The 27,742-nt window shown below is 42.7% G+C and overlaps 1 protein-coding gene and 1 long non-coding RNA gene across 2 annotated transcripts in view; both read left to right on the forward strand.

Annotated features, from left to right (window-relative positions):
* Window positions 1–27,742, forward strand: part of naf1 (nuclear assembly factor 1 ribonucleoprotein) — a 160,879-nt gene that overhangs the window by 45,002 nt on the left and 88,135 nt on the right. Inside the window, exon 4 of the mRNA XM_033018250.1 lies at window positions 5,275–5,368. Coding sequence (XP_032874141.1) covers window positions 5,275–5,368 — 94 coding nt within the window. The remainder of the gene's footprint in view (window positions 1–5,274; window positions 5,369–27,742) is intronic.
* On the forward strand, window positions 13,354–14,980 carry LOC116971255. Its single transcript, XR_004411450.1, has 2 exons — window positions 13,354–13,855; window positions 14,093–14,980. It is a non-coding gene; the product is annotated as an uncharacterized LOC116971255 (long non-coding RNA).

Below are 27,742 nucleotides of genomic sequence, written 5' to 3' on the forward strand. Positions count from 1 at the left end.
CTTCAGCCCAAACAACCATTTGCAGTGCATTTTTACTTCAACCCAAACAGCCATTTGCAGTGCATTTTTACTTCAACCAAACAACCATTTGCAGTGCATTTTTACTTCAACCCAAACATCATTTGCAGTGCATTTTTACTTCAACCCAAACAACCATTTGTAGTGCATTTTTACTTCAAACCAACCATATTTTCATTTTCAAACCACATTAAGGGCACTCACAGTTGAGTAGACATGTGTTCAGTGTTATTCAGAGCTCAGAGAGACGTGACCCTCTGGCTTCCTCCATCTTGCAGAGACTGAGTGAGGCACACCACTTCCTGGTTTTATAGTCCCTCCCCCTCCCTCCAGCAGGGGCAGCAGAGAGAATGGCAATTAAAAAAAAAACATTAATATCTCTCTGATTTTTCATCGATGGAAAAAATCCTCTGGTCCAGGAAGGCGGAAGGGGGCTCTGAGCGAGGTGGCCAAAAATGACGGCCGTAGGTGGCGGCGTTTTCTCGGAAATCGCAGCACAGTGAGCCAAAAGCGGTCAAGATCAGACTTAGTAATATAGATTGCTCAGATAATAACCTTCGTGTGAGGAACCTATCCCACAGTTATCCCACAGTTGCAAGAGAAGGGCTTCGAGTTGAGGTTTTCAGAAATACATGTTCCCAGGACATAGGCACCATTGTTCTTTCTTTGTGACACATCTCTGAGCTCTGGTGTGTCACAAAGAGGGTTTATGGTTGTTTATATGGGTCTTAGACAGCAAGGCTAGATAATAGAGTCTGTGATTTGGTTTGTGCTATGTTTTAAATGTACTTATGTTGAGATAAGGCATAGGTGATGGTTATGTGACCTTTGTATAAGGGTGATTTCTTATGTTTATAGAAAACTGAGAAAGTAACTCTGTTTTGATCTAAGCCAAACGATTGGGGCCTGCATATAGTAATCTTCCATTTGCTGTGGAATGTTATTAGTGAGGAGTCGTAAAAAGGCCTTACATTCCTCTCCTCTAGAGATAGTAGGGGAGGTTGTAATTCAGAATGAAACTAGACCTGAGCTTGGTAAGAAGCAATTATCATTTATCAAGTGTGACAAGTATATGGCCTTTGTGTGCTTGGAGTTGGGAATTGTCTGATTAGAAATAACTTAAGTCTTTACCGACTTTGTAAGAATGGGGCAAAACACATATTTAATGTTTGTGATCCATAAGTAACTATTTTAACTTTTAGTTGTAGGGAAATTATTGTGCATTGTATTGTGTTTTAATTAGGATTGTATTAAACGTTGTTTAAATCTGAAGTTTTAGAAATAACTTTATTTTCCAAAAGTGAAAATATGTGTTTTGTGTGTATGTATTGTGTGATTGCTGTATGATGTGTCTTGTATATTCTGAGAGGTGGTCTCTGAGAATTGATTTTATTTTTCTGTGGTTTTACTTCATTGAAATAAAATGATTTTGAACAAAGAGGGTAAGAAAACCACAAGGGTTGTAAAGAGGCCAGAAAAGGGAAAATCATGTGACTACACGTGTTGTCAATCACTGGAAAGGACTTAGTTGATTGGTTAATGCAAATAAGCTAATGTATGGTAAACCATAATGATTGGTTAATAGTTTGCCACACTTTCTGTACCATAATTGTCTAATACCTATATAATGCCTCGATTTTGTATTAGAGATATAATTCTCTGGACCTGCCTCAGAGCTTTCAGCTCTGCGTTGAAGATTTAAAGAATTATCCAGCGCTGTCAGAATAAAGAATCGATTTCAACAGCAACAAGGGTTTGAATCAAGTTTTCTTGAATTAGAGTGCCAAAAGAACTCAGTTTAACATCACCAGGGCTTTAACTTCTGCAGCCAATCCCCGCACTCGCTCCTTCACCTGCCGCTCCTCTGCCGACTATTGACGATAATGGCTTTTGTTTTAATGGCATTGGAATCCATTATCATCAATGCATGTCAGCCCCTGAGTTTATCACTGGCAGGGACTGATCTTTCCAGAGATTTTAGTTTTCTCCAGTTTTGCTCTCATGTGTGAATGCATGACAACAGTGTGATGTAGGGGTGAGTGTTTTGTGCAAATTGCACCTAAGTGGTGTGGTACAAGCTTTGTGGATGTCATTATTTGCTTTTTATCTTTGTATGCCCTTCCCTTGCTTGTTCCAGCATTTCAAAAGTCAAGAGTGTTTTATTGTCATACTAGACCAAGTGGGACCCGTTGGGCCCCGTCCCCCAACGCGCGGGGAAGGTGGGGGTGCGGCGTTGGCATTCACCTGGGAGGGGGAGGTGTTGGGGGGGCTGGGCGGGGGGGGGTGGGGGGGGGTGATGAGAGCCCCCCCCCCCGATCGGCCCACCCCACTCCCTGTCTTGTGGCCAATCACCAGGATCGTGGGGCAGCAACCTTGTTACTGTCGGCAACGTCCCATTGTGATGTCATTGTGGCAGTCGGCAGCTTGAGAGCCCATTATGATTGGTGCAGTGTGAGTGGTATTGTGACATCATCGAAAGCCTGGATCACCTCAAGGCAGAGGGAGAACAAGGAAGGAAGAGACAAGGACTTTAAGACTTTTGCCTCCCATCACAGTGAGGAGGTGCCTGGTAGACTCAATGTGGTGTATGTTAAACTGTGTTCATTGTGTGTTCTGTTATTTATTCTCTGTTATGACTGCAAGGTATTTAATTTCGTTCAAACTAACACGTTTGAATGACAATAAAGGATACTATATATACTTTATACTTTATCACTGGAAGCTCCTGGAAAAAGGGCTGAATGTGAGAAGGCAGTTTAAAAAAAAAATGTAATCATGAATAACATGAAATATAGCATGAAATGTGAAGTGAACCTGATTACAGCATGAAGGAGAATCAGAAGTTGAGGAGCAGTCCCTACAGATATTAGTACAGTGGCAGCAACCTCGTTACCATTGACAATGTCCCCTTGTGATGTCTTTGTGGCAGTTGATAGACAGCTTGAGAGCCCATTGTTATCGTTGGCAACAATCCCATTGTGATGTCATTGTCAGGATTTTGGAACCCTTCCAGGAACTTCATTCGGGGCTGCTACTTCCTGACAGATTATCAATGTGCAAGCAGGTCTGACTTCTGCCATCAAGATGTATGGTACCGAGACCATTCTTCATACTGATGGTGAATCTGTGGAATTCATTGCCAGGAAGTGCTGGAGGAATCCAGCAGGTCATGCAGCATCAGTGGAGGGAAATAGATAGGTGGCATTTCGGGTTGGATCCCCTCAGACTAAGGGAGGAGAGTTGAGGAAGCTGGCAAAGAGAGGTGAGGGGAAGGGGTGGGCAGAAACTGTCATGTAAAAGGTGTGAGAACTGTGTGAATGCAGAAAGAAGTAACTACAGGTGCTGATTTACAAAAAAAAAAAAGACAAAGGAATCTGGATGTCTTGTGTACAGTTTTGGTCTCCTAATCTGAGGAAGGACATTCTTGCCATAGAGGGAGTACAGAGAAGGTTCACCAGACTGATTCCTGGGATGTCAGGACTTCATATGAAGAAAGACTGGATAGACTCGGTTTGTACTCGCTAGAATTTAGAAGATTGAGGGGGGATCTTATAGAAACTTATAAAATTCTTAAGGGGTTGGACAGGCTAGATGCAGGAAGATGTTCCCGATGTTGGGGAAGTCCAGGACAAAGGGTCACAGTTTAAGGATAAGGGGGGAAATCTTTTAGGACTGAGATGAGGAAAACTTTTTTCACACAGAGAGTGGTGAATCTCTGGAATTCTCTGCCGCAGAAGGTAGTTGAGGCCAGTTCATTGGCTATATTTAAGAGGGAGTAGATGTGGCCCTTGTGGCTAAGGGGATCAGGGGGTTATGGAGAGAAGGCAGGTACAGGATACTGAGTTGGATGATCAGCCATGATCATATTGAATGGCGGTGCAGGCTCGAAGGGCCGAATGTCCTACTCCTGCACCTATTTTCTATGTTTCTATGGATGGGTGATGTTTCGGGTCGGGACCATTCTTCAGTGATTGTGGGTGGGGTGGGGGGGAAAGAGAAGCTGAAAGAGAGGATGGGCTGGGCGACGCAAAGCAGGTATAGGTTGATACAGGCGAGGAAGGTTGTTTGATAGGCAGATGGTTGGAAGAAAGCCATCAAAGGATTCTGAGACAAGGATTCAAGAGTCGCGATATGTGAAGCTAGAAGAAGGAATGTATGTGGAGGGAGAGGGGGAAATAGGTGCAAGTCCAGGTGGGTACAGGGAGGGGGCTGAGTGTTAGGGAAGAAGAGGGGAAGGCTGGTTTGTAGTTACCTAATATTGGAGAGTTCAATGTCCAATCCGTTGTAAGATACCCAAGCGGAACACGAGGTGCTGTTCCTCTAGTTTGCCTGTGGCCTCACTCTAACATTGGAGGAGACTCAGGATGGAAAGGTCGGTATGGGAATGGGAAGAGGAGTTAAAATGCTTATCGACTGGGAGAATAAGTCGGCCTTAGCGCGAGTGCAAGTGTTCAGCAAAACTGTAGCTGAGTCTACGCTTCGTCTCGCCGATGTACCGCAGGCCACATCGGTTCAGTGGAAGACAGAAAGGTGTGGAAATGGGCAGATGGGACACCTGTCCCATCTTCCAATAACACCCCTTTCTGTCTCCTGTAGAATTGCAGGAGATGTAACTCCTGTCCCTTTATGTAGGAGATGTACTTTCTGTCCCTTTACTTCCTCCCTTACCAAAATTCAAGGACCCCACAAGTCCTTTCGGGTGAGACGGAAGCTCACATGCACCTCCTCTAATCTTATCTACTGCATCCGGTGTTCCCGAAGTTGCCCTCTTATACATTGACATGCATAGACGGCAATCGTTTCTAAGGAAGGGATTGGAGGGGGGGTGGGGGGGTGTGGAGAGGGAGGGGGGGAGGAGGAGGAGGGGGGGATTGTTGTTGTGGGTAAGGGGGAAAAAACATCCTTTCCCATTCACCCCACTGTGTGAAAAAGCTTCCCTACCTGAAACGTAATCTGTGCTTTTTTTCTCTACTGAGTTCTTCCAGCAGTTTATTTTTTTTCCCTCAATTTCCAGCATCTGTGGTCTCTTGAGTCTCAAACAATGAAGTGAAGCTGAGCAAATGTTTAGCGCAGGCATTGTTACCAACTAGGTGCAGGAATTTGTGTAGCAAGTGTTACAGCAAAATGTGTTACTAGAGAGATGAGATGTTATGTTATTTAAGTAAAAATTGCTAATTTTGTTTTTTTTGTTTACTATCTGCAGCTACAGGCAGTTAATATACAAAGACGTATTAAATTTGTTTCTTTTTAAATCAGGATTTGCCAAACGTTGAAGAAGTAAATATTGTTCTTCCTGAAGAGGTACAAAAGGAGCCCATTGGGGTTGTTTGCAGTATTATTGATCAATTAGGTAAGTAAATTTCTGCATCCATTAAATAAATAACCGTGTTTGGTAGCATAGAACATAATAATGTCCTCATTTCTATCAGTCCCTTTATAATGGTGTAAAATATGTATTTATATTTCAACACGCTCCTTCAATTTTAGGGTCTGTAGATCAGGCAAGTCTGGAGAAATGTTAACTGGCAGATTGCCTTTAGCCATGTTCAGATCACACTTTTTTTTCCCTTCTGTGCATTTGCCTAAGAAAACTCATATTGAGTAATGTTTTGTTGGAATGGAAAGGCCTATGGCAAGAAAACATACCTTCATTAAATGGCCCTACTTTAATTCTGCAAATGTTTTCTGGCTATTGGGAAGCTTGTGGTTTGATGTGCTTACCTGTGGAGGGTTTAACTTCTTTAAAAAACATTGTAAATACAAAAAAATTAAACGAGAAGTTACAGTTTGAAGTTTGATCTTTATTTTATGAGAAGTTGAAGTGAGGGATTACGTGAAGAGCCCGCCAGCCCGCATGCGCGTCAATCTTCAAAGTAGCTGTATGAAACCACAGAATAGTTGCTGACCTAAGCTATAGGAAGATTAAGAGCTAGAACTACCGAATGATCTTTATGAGAATAGGCTTGGGAGTGGAGGGCACGTAATCCCTCACTTCAACTTCTCATAAAATAAAGATCAAACTTCAAACGGTAAGTTCTCGTTTAATCTTTCTATTTTATTTCGAAGTCACGTGAGTGACTACATGAAGATTTCAAAGCTCTGTGATTTCATGCAGTGACACAATCTGTGTGTGAAACACTTAAACAGATAAACCATTAATGGTAGGAAAAACATGAGTTATTAATATCATGACGCTAACTTGCATACATGGCCATTGTTCTTAACTGGACCGTAGTCCCAATAGACTGTTGAATTAGACAATAACTCATGCACCATTGTGCATAATACTATCTGCAAATATCCAGACATATTCCACCAAATTTTATAATTTATTAACCTGCACTATGTAAACCTCATGCTGTATGATGAAAGGGAAATCCATTCTATATGCTACTAATGAGCCATCAACAATATCTTGAGACTATTGAATAACAAAATAACTATTCATAGGCACTAACAACGGAGTGCACTTGTATACCTAATGAATCCCTGATCTCTGCTCTGGTGGGTATGCTGTCAATCTCAAATGTACGCAATCCTGCTCATTTGCTTATGAGATTATTTCTATAACAAGCTTCCCTAATGTCAGTAAGACGTAGAGGCTAAGCCAGAGATTGAGTAAAGGCTGTGTTCTTTATGCTGAGATCAATTGCTGAAAGCATAATCATTTTAAGATAATGGTCCCATTAGGAAAATTTAGAGGAATATTTGCATAACAATTTACTGATATACATCGCACATTACAATGAGTGTAGGCTATTAGAGTGGTAAATAAAAGACACCCTGCATAACATTAGAGAATAGTGGGTGAAGAACCAATCATTTATGTCCCACTTATGGTACTACAGAAATGATAAAGCAGCACAAACAATGTCAATTGTGCTATCACATAAAAGCTTCTCTAGGCTCAAACTGGAAGCCACTCAAACCTCTGTTACTTCCGTTAAAATTGACTCACATATGTTGTTCACAAGCTTCTTATACAATCGTGCAGAGCTAGCTGCCCGAGAAGACAGGCTGCCCCAGCCGCCACTCATGACTGAGCAAATAAGAGTTGCTTCAGCCGCCTACCATGGCGTGATTGAATAGGCAAGTTGGTACTGTTAAATTTCATGTTGCCTCATTTGTAATATCTCAAAAGATATCTACCGACAATCCATAAGTTTTATCAGCTGCAATTTTGCATATTACCTAAAACTCGATGACAGAATGCCCTTCACCACTAGCTTTGTTATCAAAACAGCAGAATCTGTGCCTCATGTGTATAGATATGACAGAGTATGCAACTACAGGATCGATTCGGAGTGGTGGCGCGGCTCTGGCTGCAGCGGCTCACCGGCAGTCCTGTTTGTTTTGTGTTTTTTGTGTTTATTTCGTTTTTGGTTAGTCTAGTTTTGGTTTTTAGTTTGTGTTTGGGGGGGGGGGTTGAAACGGGGCTTGCTGTGTCTCCCTGCAGGGGAATGCAACTTTTTTGTCGTATTCCCCTTCTCTGCCTCCGTCTGCGCTGAGGCCTAATGGCGGAGCTGGCGACCTCGAGGCTCAGGAGGCAGAGCCCGGCAGGACTCGCCCTGAGCACGCTCCCGTGAGGGCGGCCCGGCTCGGGGCTGGAACAGTGCTTCCGTGAGGGGCTGTGACGCTCCCGGGAGGGCGGCCTGGCCCGAGGAAGGAACGGTGCTCCCGTCGGAGTGGCCGAGCTCGGGGAGGTATGGCGTTCCCAGCCCGAGGGAGGAGCGGCGCCCATGTCGGGGCGCTCCCAGCCCGAGGGAGGAGCGGCGCCCATGTCGGGGCGGCCCAGCCCGAGGGAGGTACGGCGCCCATGTCGGGGCGGCCCAGCCCGAGGGAGGAGCGGCGCCCATGTCGGGGCGGCCCGGCCCGGGGAAGAAGCGACGCCCAAGTCGGGGCGGCCCAGCCCGAGGGAGGTACGGCGCCCATGTCGGGGCGGCCCAGCCCGAGGGAGGTACGGCGCCCATGTTGGGGAGGCCCAGCCCGAGGGAGGTACGGCGCCCATGTCGGGGCGGCCCAGCCCGAGGGAGGTACGGCTCCCATGTCGGGGCCGGCCCAGCCCGAGGCTGAAGACGGCACGATACTCACGTGAGGGTGGCTGGGACGGTGTTCTGGCGGTGGTGGCCTGAGTCCGGGGTTCGGCCGCGGGCCAGCGGCTGCATCAGCAGGACTGGTGGGCGGCAGCTTCGACCACCCCGGGGCGCGGTGATTGAGCCGCGGGACAGTTTTTAACATCGCCCGGTGGGGGATCGCCTCAGCGCAGAGGGAGAAGAGGAGGGAAGAGACTGCAGACCTAAAGACTTTTGCCTCCATCACAGTGAGGAGATGCTGGGTGGACTCACTGTGGTGGATATTAATATGTGTTTATTGTTGTTTTTTATTGTATTGTATTGTATGTATGACTGCTGCAATTTCGTTCAGACTTCGGTCTGAATGACAATAAAGGCTATCTAATCTAATCTAATCTAATCTAATGATTCTCTGAGTCTTAAATTGCAGAAACCCAATCATCCATCTGAAACTGGGTAAGTAAACCCATAATCTGATTAGCCTAATGCTAACCCGATTCGGCCTGCACCATATTTCTGTAATCTTGAGAAGTATCAGAAATATACCCCTCTAGTCCTTGGCCAGAGCACTCATCCTCGGATGAGCTGTCACTGATTGCACTTGGAACCGCTGTTCCTCTATTGATCCTACGGGCGTAAAGAAAAACATTTTGGGCTTTCCTACCCGCGGAAGATGCATTATCTCGTTATTCATACATATCGCTGATAATATATAATCAGCAGCTAATGACTAGAGCTGAAACCACAGTCTCCCTTAGATGTGGGCATACGAGTTCCATGTCAACTCTTGACTAAGAGTTACCATGAATACTCAGCGTTTTCCTTCAGTGGAGATTAGTATAATGCAAGGCTGGATCAAAGATCTTATAGCGGAGCAAGATAGGCTACTCCTGCGAAATGGAATGGACTGACGTGTAGTACGCTATGGAGGGGATCATGGGCATTTTTCCACGCCCATTTTAGTAACCTGAGCATACCTTACCCGACCCGACTCGCAGTGTAATCAATGTTGTGGGGCAAAGGTTTGTGTGGGTTAGATTCATAAATCTGTCAGTTCACACTTCTTGTCAACAATAACATTTGATTCTGGTAATTGTCTTTTTTAATGTTTTTTAAATCATTTATTTTTAAATGGTCCACAAGCAGTGTTTGAGTTGATTTTGTAGTAACCGGAAGCGACACGACTCGCAGGGTGATTGACATTGCGAAACTTTTTGTGCGTGATATAGGGTTAGATTCATAATTCTGTTAGTTCATAATTCTGTTAATTCTTGTTAAAGAATAAAATGTTTATAAACACACATACATGAAAATTATATAAATGTATATAGTCATATAACACACACAATTATATTTCTTCTGATCCAATAATGAACTTTATTTCAGACTAGACAAGGGACGTTAAATAAGAAACATTGTAAATAAGAAACATTGTAAACCTCCCCGGAGCTTCACACACACTAGGCCTTATCCCCCCCGGCACTCCCTCGCCTGCCCCCTCACTACAATGTCTCCCTCCCTCCTATGCCCCTCTCCCCTGGCCCCACACTCCCTCTCCCCGCTGCCCCGCACTCTCTCTCCCCGCTGCCCCGGGCCCCGCACTCTCTCTCCCCGCTGCCCCGGGCCGCGCACTCCCTCTCCCCGCTGCCCCGGACTCTCTCTCCCCGCTGCCCCGGGCCCCGCACTCTCTCTCCTTGCTGCCCCGGGCCGCGCACTCCCTCTCCCCGCTGCCCCGGACTCTCTCTCCCCGCTGCCCCGGGCCCCGCATTCTCTCTCCTTGCTGCCCCGGGCCGCACACTCCCTCTCCCCGCTGCCCCGGACTCTCTCTCCCCGCTGCCCCGGGCCCCGCACTCTTTCTCCCCGCTGCCCCGGACTCTCTCTCCCCGCTGCCCCGGACTCTCTCTCCCCGCTGCCCCGGGCCCCGCACTCCTTCTCCGCGCTGCGGATCCAATCTTTGGCCGGAAGCAAGAGGGCGGAGCAAAATGGCGGAACAAGATGGCGGAACAAGATGGCGGAACAAGATGGCGGGGGCAGGTTGCTAAAATGAGTCATAAAATCGCCCATGAATCCGCCCATGAGCGTACTACACGTTTGTGTGAGAGTAATCCATCTTGCTCCGCTATAGGGTCTTTGGGCTGGATCAGGAATTACCTCGCAGTCCTATGACTGAAACATACATGTCTAAGTCGCCAGAGTGCACAACACAATATCTTCGACCCGCCACTCAATCAGGAATACTGGTATTGAGAGCCTATGGATTATTATAATTACATTGTTGATTCACAACATGAACCTGCAGGTCAGATAAAGTTATATTATATGCTAGACGAGCTTCCTTCTGGGAACTACCTGTCCCAGAGAGGATGGCAATGATGATACCAAATAACAGTAACTCTACTAACTGAGGAGAAATAAACCATATGTTGAGAAACTTCAACTACTTTATTCTATTGAGCAGTCTGATAACCTCAATCACAGATGATGAAGCAGTGCTTTCCTCGTCACTATGACTCCTATGGCCAGTCAGTTCCATGATGGTCTACCCTGATCCAGGGTAACCAAACTGTTCCTACTTGGAACTTACAGAGGTTACTGTGCAAGGCACCTTGCCAATGTCTCTACATCAACCTGATCTATCCCAGAGACAGTGACACTGACTAGACAGCCCATGCTGGCAGTAAACCCCACCTGGGCTGACAGACTGCTCCATTTCGGAGTTTACGGAGGTTAATAACGAGACCTTACTTACCAGCGTCTCTAACCACGGGTCGATTTTCTTTGTTGGAGCTTCAGCAAAGTTCCATTTGAGGACCCTGTCTATCATGCTTGTCATTTCTGTTAGATAGCTGATGCCGCTGGCCATCTCCTCCTGTAGTGGCTTGTCCGTCCCCGAGGGAACAGCAATTTTAGAGGCAAGAGCACACAGCTGTTCCTCATGCGATTGTCGCACATCATGCATTAAAGCATGGGATCCCGGCACATAGTCATGTTCGGGGTCATGTTTGGAGTCAGTCCATACTGATCTCTGACACTCTCTTAGAGTGGGAGAAATATTGCACCCTGAACCAGGCGTTGTCATATGCGTATGCCTCGGACTGTGCATGCTTCCATAACACCGAGCATATTTTGTGACACCATCTCCCGATAGTCTTTCGGGTGGGAGGAATAGACCAACCCTGAACCCAGTGGCAGCTACAGGCATATGACTTGAACTGCCTGTGCATGCTTCCGTAATACGGAGCATAATATATATGGCACCGTCTCCCATCACTTCATACATCCGAGTGGGAGGATTTATGCAACCCTGAACCAGGAGCTGCTTCAGGCATATGTGCATATATTTTGGCACCATCTCCATTACTCCTTTCATCCGAGCGGGAGGAATATTGCAACCCTGAACCAGGAGCTGCTTCAGGCATATGTGCATATATTTTGGCACCATCTCCATTACTCCTTTCATCCGAGTGGGAGGTAAATTGCAACCCTGAACCAGGAGTTGCTGCCTGACATGCCTTTGTAACACGGAGCATTTCTTGTGCTACCATCTGATTCATCAGATGTTCCAATTGAGACAAATGCCCAATCACATCTGCCATAGATGTCCCAAGACTTGACTATGACTTTGCCCCGACATGGGTTGTCAGACTGCTCCCTTCAGCAGCCGAACTGGGACTAGCTGTGCAGATCGGTGCTATGTTGGTATAATTATTTACCAAACAGATTGCAACTGTTAGTGACTCTGAGTCCTTGCTCCATTCTGGAGCCAACGGAGTATTACAGGGAAGGACTGGAGTGCCTCTGGCCCCCATACACCAGACAGAGTGGGAGAAATACTGCAACCCTACAAGGTGTTGCCATAGGCAATTACATTATATGATTAAAAGAAGCCTATCCCTATAAAATCAGAGATTCGACTACTTTATTGATATGCATATAGTTGGAGTCTCTTGTAAAATAATCTTCAACAGTCCCCTCTAGTGAGCGGAAATTACCATGATGCCACCAGGTGCAGCTCCCACAGGTGTCTGATAGGCGCAGCTCAAAAAAGGGCTTCCTAAGCCAGGAACTCTGGACTGCAATGGCAAGTCCAATTTCACTACACCATTGGTGTATGTGATAATAAATGTCCTTTGTAATTATCTTTTTTAACATAGCATGATAAGACATATTGTTATATTGCCAAAGAATTAAACATGACTTTAGAATGCTATCGACTACGATAGTCACAAACGTGACCGAGTGGCAACTGTTATTAATGCCAACACTATTATAGTCGCCCAAAAATAAAGTATACACTATATGCTGCTGCTACTATTGTTCGGTGCTACGGCAGCTGAGCTTACCTAAGCAGTAACTTTTGGTCGCGGCTATTTTTAAACTTACCGGCTGCTGGAAACCTCCTGCAGCGATAATAGACCTGGCTGCCGGCAGCCGCAATTTATGAATTCTAGCTCCTTACGGAGCTCCACGGCTGCCTCCAACTCTGGCTGCCTGCTCCCATATGGAGCTCTGCTGACAGCAGCTATTACGGCAACAGCCGCAATCCCAACTCCAATGGCAGTCTCCACCTACAGCGGTCTCCAATTTCAGCCGCCTGCTCCCGTGGAGAGCTCGAACTGCGGCGCAAACATTTTCCCTTACTCTAGCTCCCATGGAGCTTCCACGGCGGCCCAAACCCTTGGCAACCTCCATAGCTACTCTGGGCACGCTATAGAGCGGCCCGGACAAAATTGACTTACCTGGCAGAGCAGTTCGAAACTGCTCCAACTCGCGCCATGCGCTAGACGTATTGGTGCGCATGCGGGCTGGCGGGCTCTTCACGTAGTCACTCACGTGACTTCGAAATAAAATCCTGCATCGTTGCTATACTGACAATAATGAATTCACAGAGTGCAACCATCAATGCAAATGATCATCAGATTCCTTTGCTTTGGTGAAAAGCTGTGGAAAGTACAAGATACAAATTTATCCTTTCTTATTTATAAGTGTGTTCACAGTAAATCATATCAATACGTTTCAGTTATCCACCATCTCTGGTTCAGTCCAAAATATTTGGCTTTGTGCTTTCTTTTCCATGTCACTTTAATTATCTATTCCATTCGGGGCACAGTGGTGCTGTGGGTGGTACATTGGCACACCTGGTAGAGCCACTGCCTCACAGTGCCAGAGACTTGGGTACGGTCCTGACCTTGGGAGCTGCCTGTGGAGTTTCTACGAGTTTGCACGCTTGCACATTGTACATCTCCATGGGTTTGGTCCCGCATCCCAAAGACGAGTGGGTTTGTAGGTTAATTGGCCCCTGTAAATTGCACTCGGTGTGTAGGCAGTGGTTGAGAATGTGGGTTACAATAGAATTAGTATTAATGGATGATTGATGGGCTGTGTGGAGCTGGTGTGCCGGAGGCTCTGTTTCTACACTGTCTAGAGTAAACTAAGCATTCTCATATTGACCTTCGGCTCTTGGCTTCCTGCACAGTTCTAATGAAGCTCAATGTAAGCTTGGGAAACAGCACGTTTTTTTATTTAGGCACATTGCAATTTTCCCGACTCAATAATGAATTCAACAATATCAGATACTCAGCTCATCCAGCCTAGCATTTCACATTTTCAAATACAGTTAATTTCTATCTCGTAAATTCAGATTTCAATATTTTTTCACCTTCCCCAAACATACCTTTTGTAATTCTATCTATGCATATGCCAGATGAAGGCCTGCACTGTTCGGAGCTTATTTGAGTAAGTTCGGAGCTTATTTGACAATAACCGTAACTCTGCATTCCCATCTACCCGTGGCAACCTTCCATCTGCCCTATCAAGAACCTATGCCTTTAAAAAAAAAAATCAAGCACTCTGCTTCCATCATCCTGTGCGAAATTCAGGATCTGCGGAGGGAACTTCTCCTTACTTGGCCTTATTAAGCGGATCCCCAGTTCCAGATTCTCCCATAAGAGTTAATGTCCTTTCCACAAGCAGTCTGCTGAGACCCTTCAGGACTTTATAAGTTTCAATCAAGTCTCTTTTCAATCTTTTGAACTCCTCTCGATGCAAGCACAACCTATCCAACCTTTTTCCACGGCTTTAGTCTGACAACCAGCACCATCATCACTTGTTATTCAGTTTCATCTGGTTGGCATCCTTTGTGAACCGTTTTTTCCTGTTCTCTGCTTTCTTTCCTCCCACTTCTTTCTCTGAGACTTCAACCATTTAAAAAAAAATCTCTGCATTTTCCAGTTCTGCTGATAGGTTTTTGACCCAAAACATTGATTCTCTTGCTAGCTGCATAGATCCCTGCCTGACCTAGAAAGTATTTCTCTATTGTATTGCAACATCACCAATGCTGGTGCTACAGGTCTGTAGTGGTATTATTTAACCAGGTTTTGACCATTCAATGGGAAATTTATGAAGTACAGAATCACGTTGATCTTTGCTGTGTTCCATTTTCCCTATTATTGTTTGATGACACTTAAGATTAATTGTGACTATAACATGCTACCTGGCAACAGCTTCTGTTTAGAGGGACCTGTATGCATCTCCAAGGAAGTTGTATTTGAAATAGTACTTCAAGCATATGTGGTCCACTTTGTAGGAGGAACATTCCAGAAATCTTGTTTGTTGAAGTGAGAAATATTAACTTAATTACAATGACCCATTTTTATGATCCTTTTCATACATCAGTTGGCCTGAATAAGCTGCAATCCTTAATGAGATAAAGTGACTTGTGTTGTTTGAATTTTTAATTGTTAGAATTTTGAATCATAACAAGCACAGAGTTTACTCTAGTTTATTTACTAGATTACATGCTTGCGATCTATATTTGTATAGTCTGACACCGAATGTTTGCACTCTTTATTTTTGCACAGGTAATTCTTCTAATAAATTGTTACCACGAATCGCTCCTCTGATGCGTGTTTATTCACAGACTAGAATAGAACATGCCAAACACATTATGATTGTCCTAACTGGTCACTAAATGGCAATAAAGAACTGTATTATAATTAAAATGTAGTTGTCTGGTTTGTTAGAGTTGTGAAATGTTATTTTATGCAATAAAGGCTAATTAAAAGCTTATGCTTGGTGTTCCTTATCCTCAATTTTATTTGTGCTTATTCCAAGTTGAATTGATGATGGGGACCTGATTTTTTTTTAAATTGTGCGATTGAAAGGTTTATTTTCAAGGGATATGGGGAGAAAGCAGGAACGAGGTACTGATTTTGGATGATCATATTGTAGGTATGTTACAAAACTTACATTCTGCAGCGCTGCAGTTCTGCCACTGGCCGTGTGCGTGACTTTGGCGCCTTTGGGGGGGGGGGGGGAGGTGGGGGTTAAAATGCAATTTTTCTCCTGCCTGTCCGAGATATATTTTCTCGGGCTGCAGCTAATGTGGAAGAATTGTTCCGACTGCCGTTCTGTGAATTAAAAAAAAAAATCGCGGGACAATTTCAGCGCTGGAGTAAAATTACAATACAATACAATATTTATTGTCATTTGAGCCTCAGTGAGGCTCAAACGAAATTCCGTTTCCACAGCCATACAAACAAAGACAATTTCCTACAGACATACACACAATTTAATTCACACAAACATCCATCACAGTGAACCCACTGTGATGGAAGGCAAAGCCTTTTCTCTCCCCTGTTCTCCATTTCTCTCCCGATGTCCAAGCCCCAGGCGGGCGATGATAAGTCCCACGGCCATTTTAGGCCGTGCCGGGCGAGTTACGGCCCCGCTCCCGGTCTAAAAGTCACAATGTTGGAGCCCCCGGCGGGCGCTGTAATGTCCCACGGCCATGAAGCCGCGCCGGGCGATGTACGGCCCCGCTCCGGGTCGTTCCAACCCCGCGACACGGGCTGGAGAAGTCGCGTTGCGGGAGCTCTGGGAAGCGGTCTCTCCACCCGGACCCGCGAGCTCCCGATGTCCCAGTCCACCGGACCTGCGGCTGCATTGCTGGAGCCTCCGAGCCCCAGGAGTCGAGTCGCAGCAGCGAGTCACCACCGCTCCCCACGCTCCGAGGCTGGCCAGCCCCACGATGGTGAGTAGTTCGCAGCTCCGCAGTCTCCCGAGCCCCCGGGTCGTTCAGGTTGGAGGCCGCTCCACGGTGCTAGGCCCCAACGACAACGGAGACCCGACAGGGAAAAGGTTGGGTCTCCCGGACAGGGAAGAGATTTTAAACAGTTTCCTCCTCCCCCCCGCCCCGCCCCCCACATATACACATTTAAAACCAGTATTAAAAAACACCAACACTACATTTAACTAGACAAAAAATTAAAAAAAGACAGACAGGCTGCAACGGGTGAGTCGCGCCGCCAGAAAAAAATCCGCTTCTAATGCCGTTAACGCCGATAACGGGACGGATTTCACGTACGGGACAGCTATAAGGAAGCTGTTTATTTTTCATATAAACGTGCTTCTTAGGATTACCTTAATCCAAATTTTACATTACGAAAAGGTGATTTAGGCCCCATACGAACCGGCAGTGTTTTCCCTGCTGATATGGGGTTTAAATTCACCGCAACCGCAACGTTCCAATCGATCGCGTTCCACAAAATCCCACTCGCAAGATGGTTTAAATGGCCATTCATTTACGGGGATTAAACACTAAATTCCTTCCATTTGGCCTATAAATTCATGACAATGAGATTTAAAAATCATGTTATATTGTGAATTATTGTGTGAATGTTATTTGTACACTTAGGCTATTTAAAAATGTTAATCTTTTCTTAAGAAATGGATAGATGTTTAGATCTAGTAATTGAATTTTGTAATTAGCTACAATTAGGTTAACTAATTATATGCTTTAATTTCAGGTCATCCAAGTAAGATTGTTTCATATTTGTTTCAGAATGCTTCCATCTAAAATAACTGAACATTTCTTTCAGTTCTCTTAATTTTTAAGAAAGTTATGGGCTTTTGTCCTCGATCACAGCTTTTGAGTTAAGTCAATGGAAAAGCAATAGGGAACAAGATACTAATTTCCGAGTATGAAAATGGCCATAACGTTTTTAATACTGAAGCTATGAAAGTGAATTAGGTGTCAAATTAAACTTATTTTTATGCTTTATCTGATGGGATAAATTGCAGACTTGATTTTTAAAATCTCAAAATTTTGTAACATGGCTACATATTGGTGGTGCTGGCTCGGAGGGTTTAATGACCTGCTCCAGCACGTATTTTCTATGTTTTTATGTTTCTACATCAAAGAACATCACATATCAAGTAATTTTGAAGTACTGTTTTTGACCTAGATAAGGATGGCAGGTACCATTCCATGAACATTTTTTGTGAGCTGGTCAGAATTTTACAACAATCAGCAACTTTCTTGGTACATCTTCAGTATCTGAACAGCGGATCATTGGATGATTGAATTATTTTTCACAGGGTTAGCTATCAATTGAGTTTAGAAGGATGAGGGGAGACCTCACTGAAACTTACCGAATAGTGAAAGGCCAGGATATAGTGGATGTGGAGAGGATGTTTCCACTAGTGGAAGAGTCTAGGATCAGAGGCCATAACCTCAGAATAAAAGGATGTTCCTATAGGAAGATGAAGAGGAATTTCTTTAGTCAGAAGGTGGTGATTCTGTGGAATTTATTGCCACAAAAGGCTGTGGAGGCCATCAATGGATATTTTTAAGATGGAGATTGACAGATTCTTGATTCGTATGGGTGGCAGGGGTAATGGGGAGAAGGCAGGAGAATGGAGTTGCGAGGGAAAGAGAGATCAGCCACAATTGACTGACGGAATAGATCTGATGGGCCGAAGAGCCCAATTCTGCTCCTATAACTTATGAATTGTGCCTTTGTGTTTCAATTAACGTTAAAATCCGTCGTGTCAGAATGCATTGATTTAAAACCAGGAATCCATTTGGGGTGTGTGGTTCCTTAGTTTTTGTTTTTTAATCCTGGGGTTTTGTGTACTATTTCCCATTGTGTGGCAACCATTCCTCTATCTATGGAATAGTGAATGATGGCATCCACAATGCCCATAACCACACCTTCAGGAACAACTTCCAGTTCTTGGGATTTACAACCTCTCAGTCTCATTTAATTTATCCAATACTATTTTCTTTTGCTTACACTAATTTATTTCATCTTTACTCAAGACCTGCAGCTCTCCATTGTTTACAGGATGTTTTCTGTGTCCGTTTTTGAGATCAAGCTCATGATATTTGTTTAACTTTCATTTTCTTTTTCCTTAAGGTAATTTCTACTATCGGGACCAATGTTAAATGTTGCTAATCTTTTCTTTTTTACCTGTGTTGAGGTACTCCTGTAGTCTGTTATGATGTTTCTTGCTCTCCAAGTCTTATATTTTACATGTCTTCTTCTCAAAATGGTCGTGCCATCCTTTGGTACATTCTGATTTTTTTCCCCCTGATCTTCAGGCTTGTTCCTCTTGAACCTGCGCTGCCCCCACTTCAGACTTCAGAAACAAGTCTTCCCATTGTAATACCCAGCCATTTATATTTTTTAATATATTTTTCTATATATAGAGTCTGAAGAATGGTCTCGACCCAAGACTTTGCCTATTTCCTTCGCTCCATAGATGCTGCATCACCCGCTGAGTTTATCCAGCATTTTTGTCTACCATCCTAAAGGTTCCTTATAATAAAATGATCTTATCTCAAGTTCAACTGCAACCAAGAAATGGTGCATTATATTCCTCTGGACTTCCTGTGTTACATTTCCTACTTTATTGTCAGCCACAGTTGAGCTAGAAGAATGATAGGAAAGATAAGCTGCTCAATTAGTCTATTTTACTGTATATATGATATGCCGGGTAGCTTTTCTAATTTAACTCTGGCTGGGAGAGATTCTGAAGATACTTCCCTGTCAAAAGCAGCAAGGTTGGCTGAGGTTTCTTATTTTTTCAGAGTTGATGATCAACAATAAGATATAGTGCGATGTGGATCAGTGAAAGAAGGAGCACTGTTCTCACAGCCCCAAATGGCATTGCAATTGGTTGTTTATTGGAAATGATGTTCAAAGCAATGCCAGCTGCTTGGCATGATCAAAAGCTAATGCTACTGTTGATGATTTACCTCATATAACACCTCAGAGCCATTTGTGTTGTTGTATTGCTGAGATTCGATCCTTCAGAGTAGGTAAGTTAGCAGTTATCATTTTAACATGACTATTTTGCCAGGGAAACAAGAGAATGTATATAGAGTACAAAATGGCTGTGATAATAAACGTGGCAGATTTCTGATTTGCCACGATGGATTAATTCTGCTTTTTAATGAATATCTAGTGGTGCCAAATCATTTGTTGATATGTTTTCAGTTTACTTTTTGCTAGCAGAACAAGGCCTGATATGAAAGAAAGACACAAAATGCGGGAGCAACACAGCGAGACAGGCAGCACGAGAGAAGGAAAAGGTGGCGTTTTGGTTCGAGTCCCTTCTTCTGATTTGAAGAAGGGTCTCGACCCAAAATGTCACCCATTCCTTCTCCACAGAGTGCTGCGTGTCCCGCTGAGTCACTCCAGCATTTTGTGTCTATCTTCGATGTAAAGCAGCAACTGTTCCTTCCTACACACAAGGCCCTGTATGACTTCCTCGTCCTGAGAAAGAATTACCCAACAATTCTTTTCCCTCCCTGTAGCTCTGCAGATTTCTTCTTTTCAACTGCACAAATCCATTTCCCTTTTGATAGTTAGTAATAAAATTCCTTCCACCACTTTTACAGGGACTTCTGCTCAGGATACATTTTGGCAGGTTGCATGGAGCAATCAAATATTAAAAATTGTGCCTGCAATGCAATGAACGTGTTTGGTTTAATCACATACACATTTGGGTACCTGAAGCTCAATTTCAGTGTTTACCAATTTAACTTGTGTTTGTTGCCTTTCAGTCATAAGCAAAATCTGATTACTAGAGTGACGATCAGTAAAATGCTATGTTTATCCCCTTTTGCACTTAGTGATTCTAATAGACAATAGGTGCAGGAGTAGGCCATTTGGTCTTTCGAGCCAGCACCGCCATTCAATGTGATCATGGCTGATCATCCACAGTACCCCGTTCCTGCCTTCTCCCCATATCCCCTGACTCCGCTATCTTTAAGAGATCTATCTAGCTCTCTCTTGAAAGTATCCAGAGAACCGACCTCCACTGCCCTCTGAGGCAGTGAATTCCACAGACTCACAACTCTCTGGGTGAAAAAGTGTTTCCTCATCTCTGTTCTAAATGGCTTACTCCTTATTCTTAAACTGTGACCCCTGGCTCTGGACTCCCCCAACATCGGGAACATGTTTCCTGCCTCTAGCCTGTCCAAACCCTTAATAATCTTATGTTTTAATAAGATCACCTCTCATCCTTCTAAATTCCAGAGTGTACAAGCCCAGCCGCTCCATTCCCTCAGCATATGACAGTCCCGCCATCCCGGGAATTAACATTAACCACGATCCCTGATTGTGTACTGCCCTGCAATTTTTTTCATCTTTACTGATTTCCAGTTTAACATATACCAATGGGAAATTCCATGTTGAAGATACTTTCCTTGTGCACACCTACATTGCTAATTGCGTACAGTGTTAATGCACTTTAATCCAATAGACATCTGTGATATCAAACTACATGTCATAGCAGATAGGAGGGGTCAAAGTCACACTGTGTTTTTGATTTTCTGTTTTTGGAATGAATTCTGTTTTTAATTTGTGTCTCTGTGATGTCTTTATTACTTATTTTATTCTGATTATATGTTTACTATGTAAGGTGTCCTTGAGATTTTGTATGAAAGGCGCCCATTAAATATAAAATTTATTATTATTAAAGTTTTATTTTGAAGGAATGATGAAAGGTGATTGTTGTATTGAACATGATGCAAGAGGTAGGGATAATTGTTGCCATTTGTATACCTTTCCCTCGGGCAAATTCCTTCAAGCTGCTTTCATGAAATTCAAAAAAAATGTAACATAACCAGGCATCTTGGTAAAGTTTGTCCTAGTTCCATGAATTAAATCCTACCCTGCTATTCCCCTGGCTACATCTGAACGATCCACTCAGTTGCATTTGACTGTGGGCGCAGCACCTGCGATCAAACATAAACTAGTAGTTCCCCTTACCTTGAACCATGCATAGTGGTGTTGCACATTTGAGCCGACTCAGAGTCGACAACCATGAGAATGGTTCTTGCCTGCTTCTGAGAGTCTTTAACAGGTTGCAGCTTGTGTGAGAAGGATCAGGCGATGGAAGAATGGGATGGGTTGAGGAGTCCAGAGCATTTGTTCATGGTGAGAATGCATAGAGAGTTACAGTGCCCTTCATAATGTTTGGGACAAAGACCCATCATTTATTTATTTGCCACTGTACTCCACAATTTGAGATTTGTAATAGAAAAAAAAAATCACATGTGGTTAAAGTGCACATCGTCAGATTTTAATAAAGGCTATTTTTATACATTTTGGTTTCACCATGTAGAAATTACAGCAGTGTTTATACATAATCCCTCCATTTCAGGGCACCAAACATGTGTCCCAAACATTATGGTGCCCTGAAATGGGGGAACCATGTATAAACACTGTGTGATTTCTACATGGTGAAACCAAAATGTATAAAAATGGCCTTTATTAAAATCTGACGATGTGCACTTTAACCACATGTGATTTGTTTCCTATTACAAATCTCAAATTGTGGAGTAGATGCAAATAAATAAATGATGGGTCATTGTCACAAACATTATGGAGGGCACTGTAGCTGTCTTGTTGTATTATCAACGTTGGCATTGGTAAATCACATTTCTGGGCTTTATCTAGTAAATTTAATTATTTCCTTTTGAAAGAATAGATTATCCAGTTTTGGTTGTGAACTTTATCCCAAATCGGATACATCTAAGGTGGCTTCATCTGTTATCCTATTCTGTCAGAATGATTCTAACTCAGCTTTAATGCTTGTCGCTGTTAATGTTGATATTATACACAATTCTATGTTGACTGCAATTTCTGACATTCTGGATATCTTGAGAATTGCGTGAATATGCCCTGTGGAGTGGCATCTAATAGCCCTGACAAATCACTAGTTCTATAAATTCATTCAGAAAATGGTTGGAGCAATAATTTGATTTGTTTTATTTCCACTTGATCTGTTAGAGAGTTTTATGGTTTTTGTGTTTGTTTTGAAGAAAATAAGTTAAGACCATTAGGTTGGAAGATATTTTATTTATATTAGCATTTACAGTCTTTCTTTTGAAAACATGCTCAGCCACATCTTTGCATTGTTTCTAATGATTATTGATTTACCCATTAAATCTATTTGATTTAAATATTCTCAGCAGGATTGCTATGTTAAACCAGCAAGTTTGGCCATCGCAGCCAGTCCTAATCATCGCGCTTCATGAAGAAAGTGACTAGAGAGAGTACAGAAAACACTGATGCCAGGGATGAAAATGCTCAACTCTTAGATTACTTTGGGAAAACTGGTGTTGTTTTCCTTGGAACAAAATGAAAGAAGATCATAAATGATTTAGACAGCCTAAATAGAGGGAGGCTGTTTAATTTCTGTGTGGTTGTCAGTTCAACAGGAGCAGTTATAAAACTCCAAGCAAAAGATCAAAAGACAGACCTGAGGGAAAACTTCTGCTTAGTGGTTATGATCTGCCGATGGGGATGGTGGAAATAGAATGATTCGGGGCTTTTGCAAGGGGACGGAATAAGCACTTGAAAGAGAATCATTTGCAGGGCTATGGCACAAGGATAGGTCGCCGAGATTGACTGGATTGCTCTTCTTGTAGTTGGCACAAACTCAGTGAGCTGAATTGTATGATTTTGTGATTGATTCTGGAATTTTAGATTCTTTTTGCGTTTGTTAATTTGTGTTTTGAGACAGTTTTGCTTTAAGTTTGAGATGCAAACTACATGTTAGCAATGATCATCATCATCATCATCATCATCGTTGAAAACATCAACGGGCACGGTGCCTTACAATGCAATGTACGACAGTGATCGCAACTTCTACTGAAGTGTGAATGGCCGTTGGCTCACTAGAAGCCCATTCACCCTTTGACAGGTCTTGCTTTTTGGTCCTGCTGGGGGTCCACAGCCCCCTCCTCATCTGGCAAAACAGGTGGGGGAGAGGGTTTAGTCGCCGACTATCCGACCATGGAGCAGGTAGCACGGGATTACACGGTACGCGTTGCAGGGGGATCTCCCCCTGACCTGGGACCTGTTAGTGATAGGAAGAGTAAATCTTCTTTATTTTGTTAAATCCTGTGTCGACAGTTATCAATCATAGTTGAAAGCAAAAATAATAGCAAAAGAACTGGACCAGTTGGGCCAAAGTGCCTGTTTCCATATGGTGTAATTTCTGACTATGACTAAATAGCTGAATTATGTCGGTATAGTTCAGAAAAGGTTTACTGTTACTCTTATGCCCTTGGTGTGACGCCCATCAGGCTATATTTGTACAAACTCTTTAGTTTAGTTTATTGTCATGTGTATTGAGGCACAGTGAAAAGCTTTTTTCTACATGCTATCTAGTCAGCAGATAGACGAAACATGATCACAATCAGGCTGTCCACAGTGTACAGGTGCAGGATAGAGGGAATACCATTCAGTGCAAGATAAAGTCCAGTAAAGTTTGATTATAGATAGTCCAAGGGTCTCCAAGGAGGTAGATGGTAGGTCAGGACTGTTCTTAATTGGTTATAAGATGGTTCAGTTGCCTTATAGCAGCTTGGAAGAAACTGTTCCTGAATCTGTATGCATGGTACTCTGTAAACAATATAATAAACAAGGAAAAAAATGTTCCGTGTATCAACACACACGCGCGCACACACACATACACACACACACACACACACGCACACACACACACACACACGTACGTGTGTGTATATATATAATATGTGTGTCTGTATTCATATTTAAAAAAAATAAATATATATATACATATAATATGTGTGTGTGTGTGTGTGTGTGTGTACATATATATTTATACATGAATCATTTTTAAGGTTCCTATATCTTCTACCCGACGACAGTGTGTGGGCAGAGTTGCGTGGGTCTCTGATGATGCTGGTAGCCTCTTTGAGGCAGCGACTCCTGTAAAACTCTTTGATGGTGGGGAGGTCAGAACCCGTGAAGGACTGATGAGTGTTTAGAGTGTAAATATACACATATTTTAGAAATAAATGCAATATTATAAGTTAATATTGATAAAAACACCTAAGAAAAACACTTCGGTTTTAAATTGATAGCAAATAAAGAATGGAAATCTTTTGGCGATTTTTCATTGGTTTGTTTAAATATTAAGGAAGCCAGGAGGATTCATGTTGTTATAGTTATTTCTGATGAAATGACAAAGGTCAGCATATTGTGTGATGACTTGTTCCTTCAGGCATTACTTTTGTGTGAGCCTGCTTCCTGCAGGTTTAACATTTTATTCTAACTGTGGGCCAAATACATTTATAGCTCTGTTTTTTTTAATTTATTTCACAAACTGGCACCAAGTGAAATACTTAACATTCCCCAAAAGCCTATCCTTGTGTTGCTATATCCAAACAGAGTAATCATCTGTGAATTAAAGGTAATTTCTAATATAACTGTCATGAGGTGTTTTAATTTTTTTAGAATTGATATACACTTCAATTTCAGGTTGTATAAAATTAGTTTTCACTGCCTTTTAAAAGTGAAAACTCATGCTTTACATCACAGCAAAAAATAAATAAAATGAAAATGAGTTAAGTTGATAAAGATTTCAGTAGAAAGGCACTGTGACATATAATTATAACATTGAAAAAGAATAATTTTATATTTGTGCTCTCACAGCAAACAATTTAGTATTATATTGAATTAGTGGCTACATCACTTAAACCAGTTTATTTCTCTAATGCAATTCAAATTAGCAAAATTAAGTACATAATAATTTCAATTGATGAAACTAGCTTATATTTACAACATGTAAAACATTGCATAATAGACTCTGCAAACAAGCTCAAAATTATTGTTATCTTTTTGAAGACATTTCAACAGATGGAGATTTTTATTTCAGCCAATTAGCTCTCACATGTTATTCATCTGAATGCACATTGTGAATGCAAATTCATTAAACCTTGATTTAAAAGGTAGCTCAATAATATGTTGTCAGTTGGATTATAACTGTATTGTTTTCCTGAAAGGGAATGCCGTGCTTTGAAATCATTGATTCTTGAATTTGTCCTTAATGAATGATTTGTCTAAATTCCCTCAAACTGAATATGTCATATTCTCATGAATTAAATCTGTTTCCAGATTTTTCGATAACCTTCAATACTGAAAATAAATCGTATTTGAAGTAATTTTTTTGTTCTTTGTCAAGAAGTCCAATGAATAAAAACAGCAACGTTACATTGCATGCGACAAGTGTCTTTGTGGAGGCCACGGCTTACAGCATGCTCCTGTAAAATGCGATGTGATTAGATTGGTAAATTTGAGATTTATTATAATAACAGTAGACCATGTAACTCCTGGAACCTGTGGTGCCAATCAGGCAATATCTTGGCTGAATAATTGGCAAACACCTTATAACGACTTTTGCCCAATACCTCTCAATACCAGGTTGAAAATGACCAATAGACATCACCAAGCCTCTGTTTGCAGGGGAGAAATCTATTTCCTCTAGCCCATTGGTGATAGAACTGTGCGTGAGCCTAGTTCATAAAACACCTGTTCTGATTTTTGGATGCTGTCCTCTCGTTTTGGAGAATTCAAGGGAGGGAGAGGCTCGGCAGACTAGGAATGCAGGAGAGTGGGGGTCTGACAGAGATGAATAAAATCATGAGGGGAATAGATAGGGTAGATACACCAGAATAGGGGAATCTAGAACCAGGACGCATAGGTTTAAGGTGAAAGGGAAAGGTTTAATCATAACCGGTGCGATGACTTTTTTTCCACACAGAGGTGGGTGGTTATATGGAATGAGGTGCAAGAGGAGGAAGTTAAGTTGACTATAACGACATTTAAAAGACATTTGGTTAGGTATATGCTGAGGACAGGTTTTGAGGGATATGACCGAAACAGGTGGGACTGGTGTCGATGGAGTATCTTGGTCGGTATGGGGAAGTTGGGGAAAAAGTGTCTGCATCCGTGCTGTGGGACTCTCTGAATATAAATGTGGCCAGGTTTGTCCTAATTGTTCAAATACTCATTCTCCTCTCGCATAGTGTCTCTAGCTCATGCTCCAGCCCTTGCATCAGAGGTTTGGGACAGACATCCACTGCTTTTTTGTTGCAGTTCAATCACACTGTAAGCACAGTAAAGGCTCTGTATGGCCTTCTACAAATTGGAATGCTGTAGTAAATGACATTTCAGTGGGTCAGGCTAACAATGGGATGACATCGAGTGACGGAAGATCTAATGGAGAAAGCCACACCAAGGGTGTTTGATTTTAGAATCACCCAATTAAATGTTAGGCTGCCATTCCAACGATTTACGGCAACAACAAATTGCTTCTATTTGTGACAAGGGCCAGGTTACATTGTGAGAGGATGGCTGCGCCTCATCAACTGCATTAGCAGCTGCCTTTTAATTCACGGGGAGTGTCAATTTGAATTAATTAAGAAGGAATAGTTGTTTTAATAGCAAGTCACTTTTTCTTTCAAGTGCATGGTTTTATTCAATTTTATTTAATAATCACATGATGTCCATGGCCAGGCAAGCAGTAGGGAGCACTGATGTAGCGTTCAAGTGGATTGATTAACGGGTATTCAGTGCCCTCCATAATGTTTGGGACAAAGACCCATCATTTATTTATTTGCCTCTGTACTCCACAATTTGAGATTTGTAATAGAAAAAATCACATGTGGTTAAAGTGCACATTGTCAGATTTTAATAAAGACCATTTTTATACAATTTGGTTTCACCATGTAGAAATTACAGCTGTGTTTCTCCATCGTGCCGTCCCCCCTATTTCAGGGCACCATAATGTTTGGGAATCATGGCTTCACAGGTTTTCGTAATTGCTCAGGTGTGTTTAAATGCCGCCTTAATGCAGGTATAAGAGAGCTCTCAGCACCTAGTCTTTCCTCCAGTCTTTCCATCACCCTTGGAATATTTATTGCTGTTTATCAACAGGAGGACCAAAGTTGTGCCAACAATAGTCAAAGAAGCCATTATGAGACTGAGAAGCACAAATAAAATTGTTAGAGACATGAGCCAAACCTTAGGCTTGCTAAAATCAACTATTTGGAACTTCATTAAGAAGAAGGAGAGCACTGGTGAGCTTACTAACCACAAAGGGATTGGCAGGTCAAGGAAGATCTCCACATTTGATGACAGAAGAATTCTCTATAATAAAGAAATATCCCCAAACACCTGTCTGACAGATCAGAAACACACTTCAGGAGTCAGGTGTGTATTTATCAATGACCACTGTCAGCAGAAGACTAGATGAACAGAGATACAGAGGCTACACTATTAGCCGCAAAAATAGGATGGCCAGGTTACAGTTTGCCAAGAAGTACTTAGAAGAGCAACCACAGTTTTGGAAAACGGTCTTGTGGACAGATGAGACGAAGAATAACTTGTATCAGAGTGATGGCAAGAGCAAAGTATATAGGAGAGAAGGAACTGCCCAAGATCCAAAGCACACCACCTCATCTGTGAAACACGATGGTGGGGGGTTTATGGCCTAGGCAAGTATGGTTGCTGAAGGTACCAGCTCACTTATCTTCATTGATGATA

The sequence above is a fragment of the Amblyraja radiata genome, chromosome 1 (genome assembly GCF_010909765.2).
Source record: "Amblyraja radiata isolate CabotCenter1 chromosome 1, sAmbRad1.1.pri, whole genome shotgun sequence".
Lineage (NCBI taxonomy): Eukaryota > Metazoa > Chordata > Chondrichthyes > Rajiformes > Rajidae > Amblyraja > Amblyraja radiata.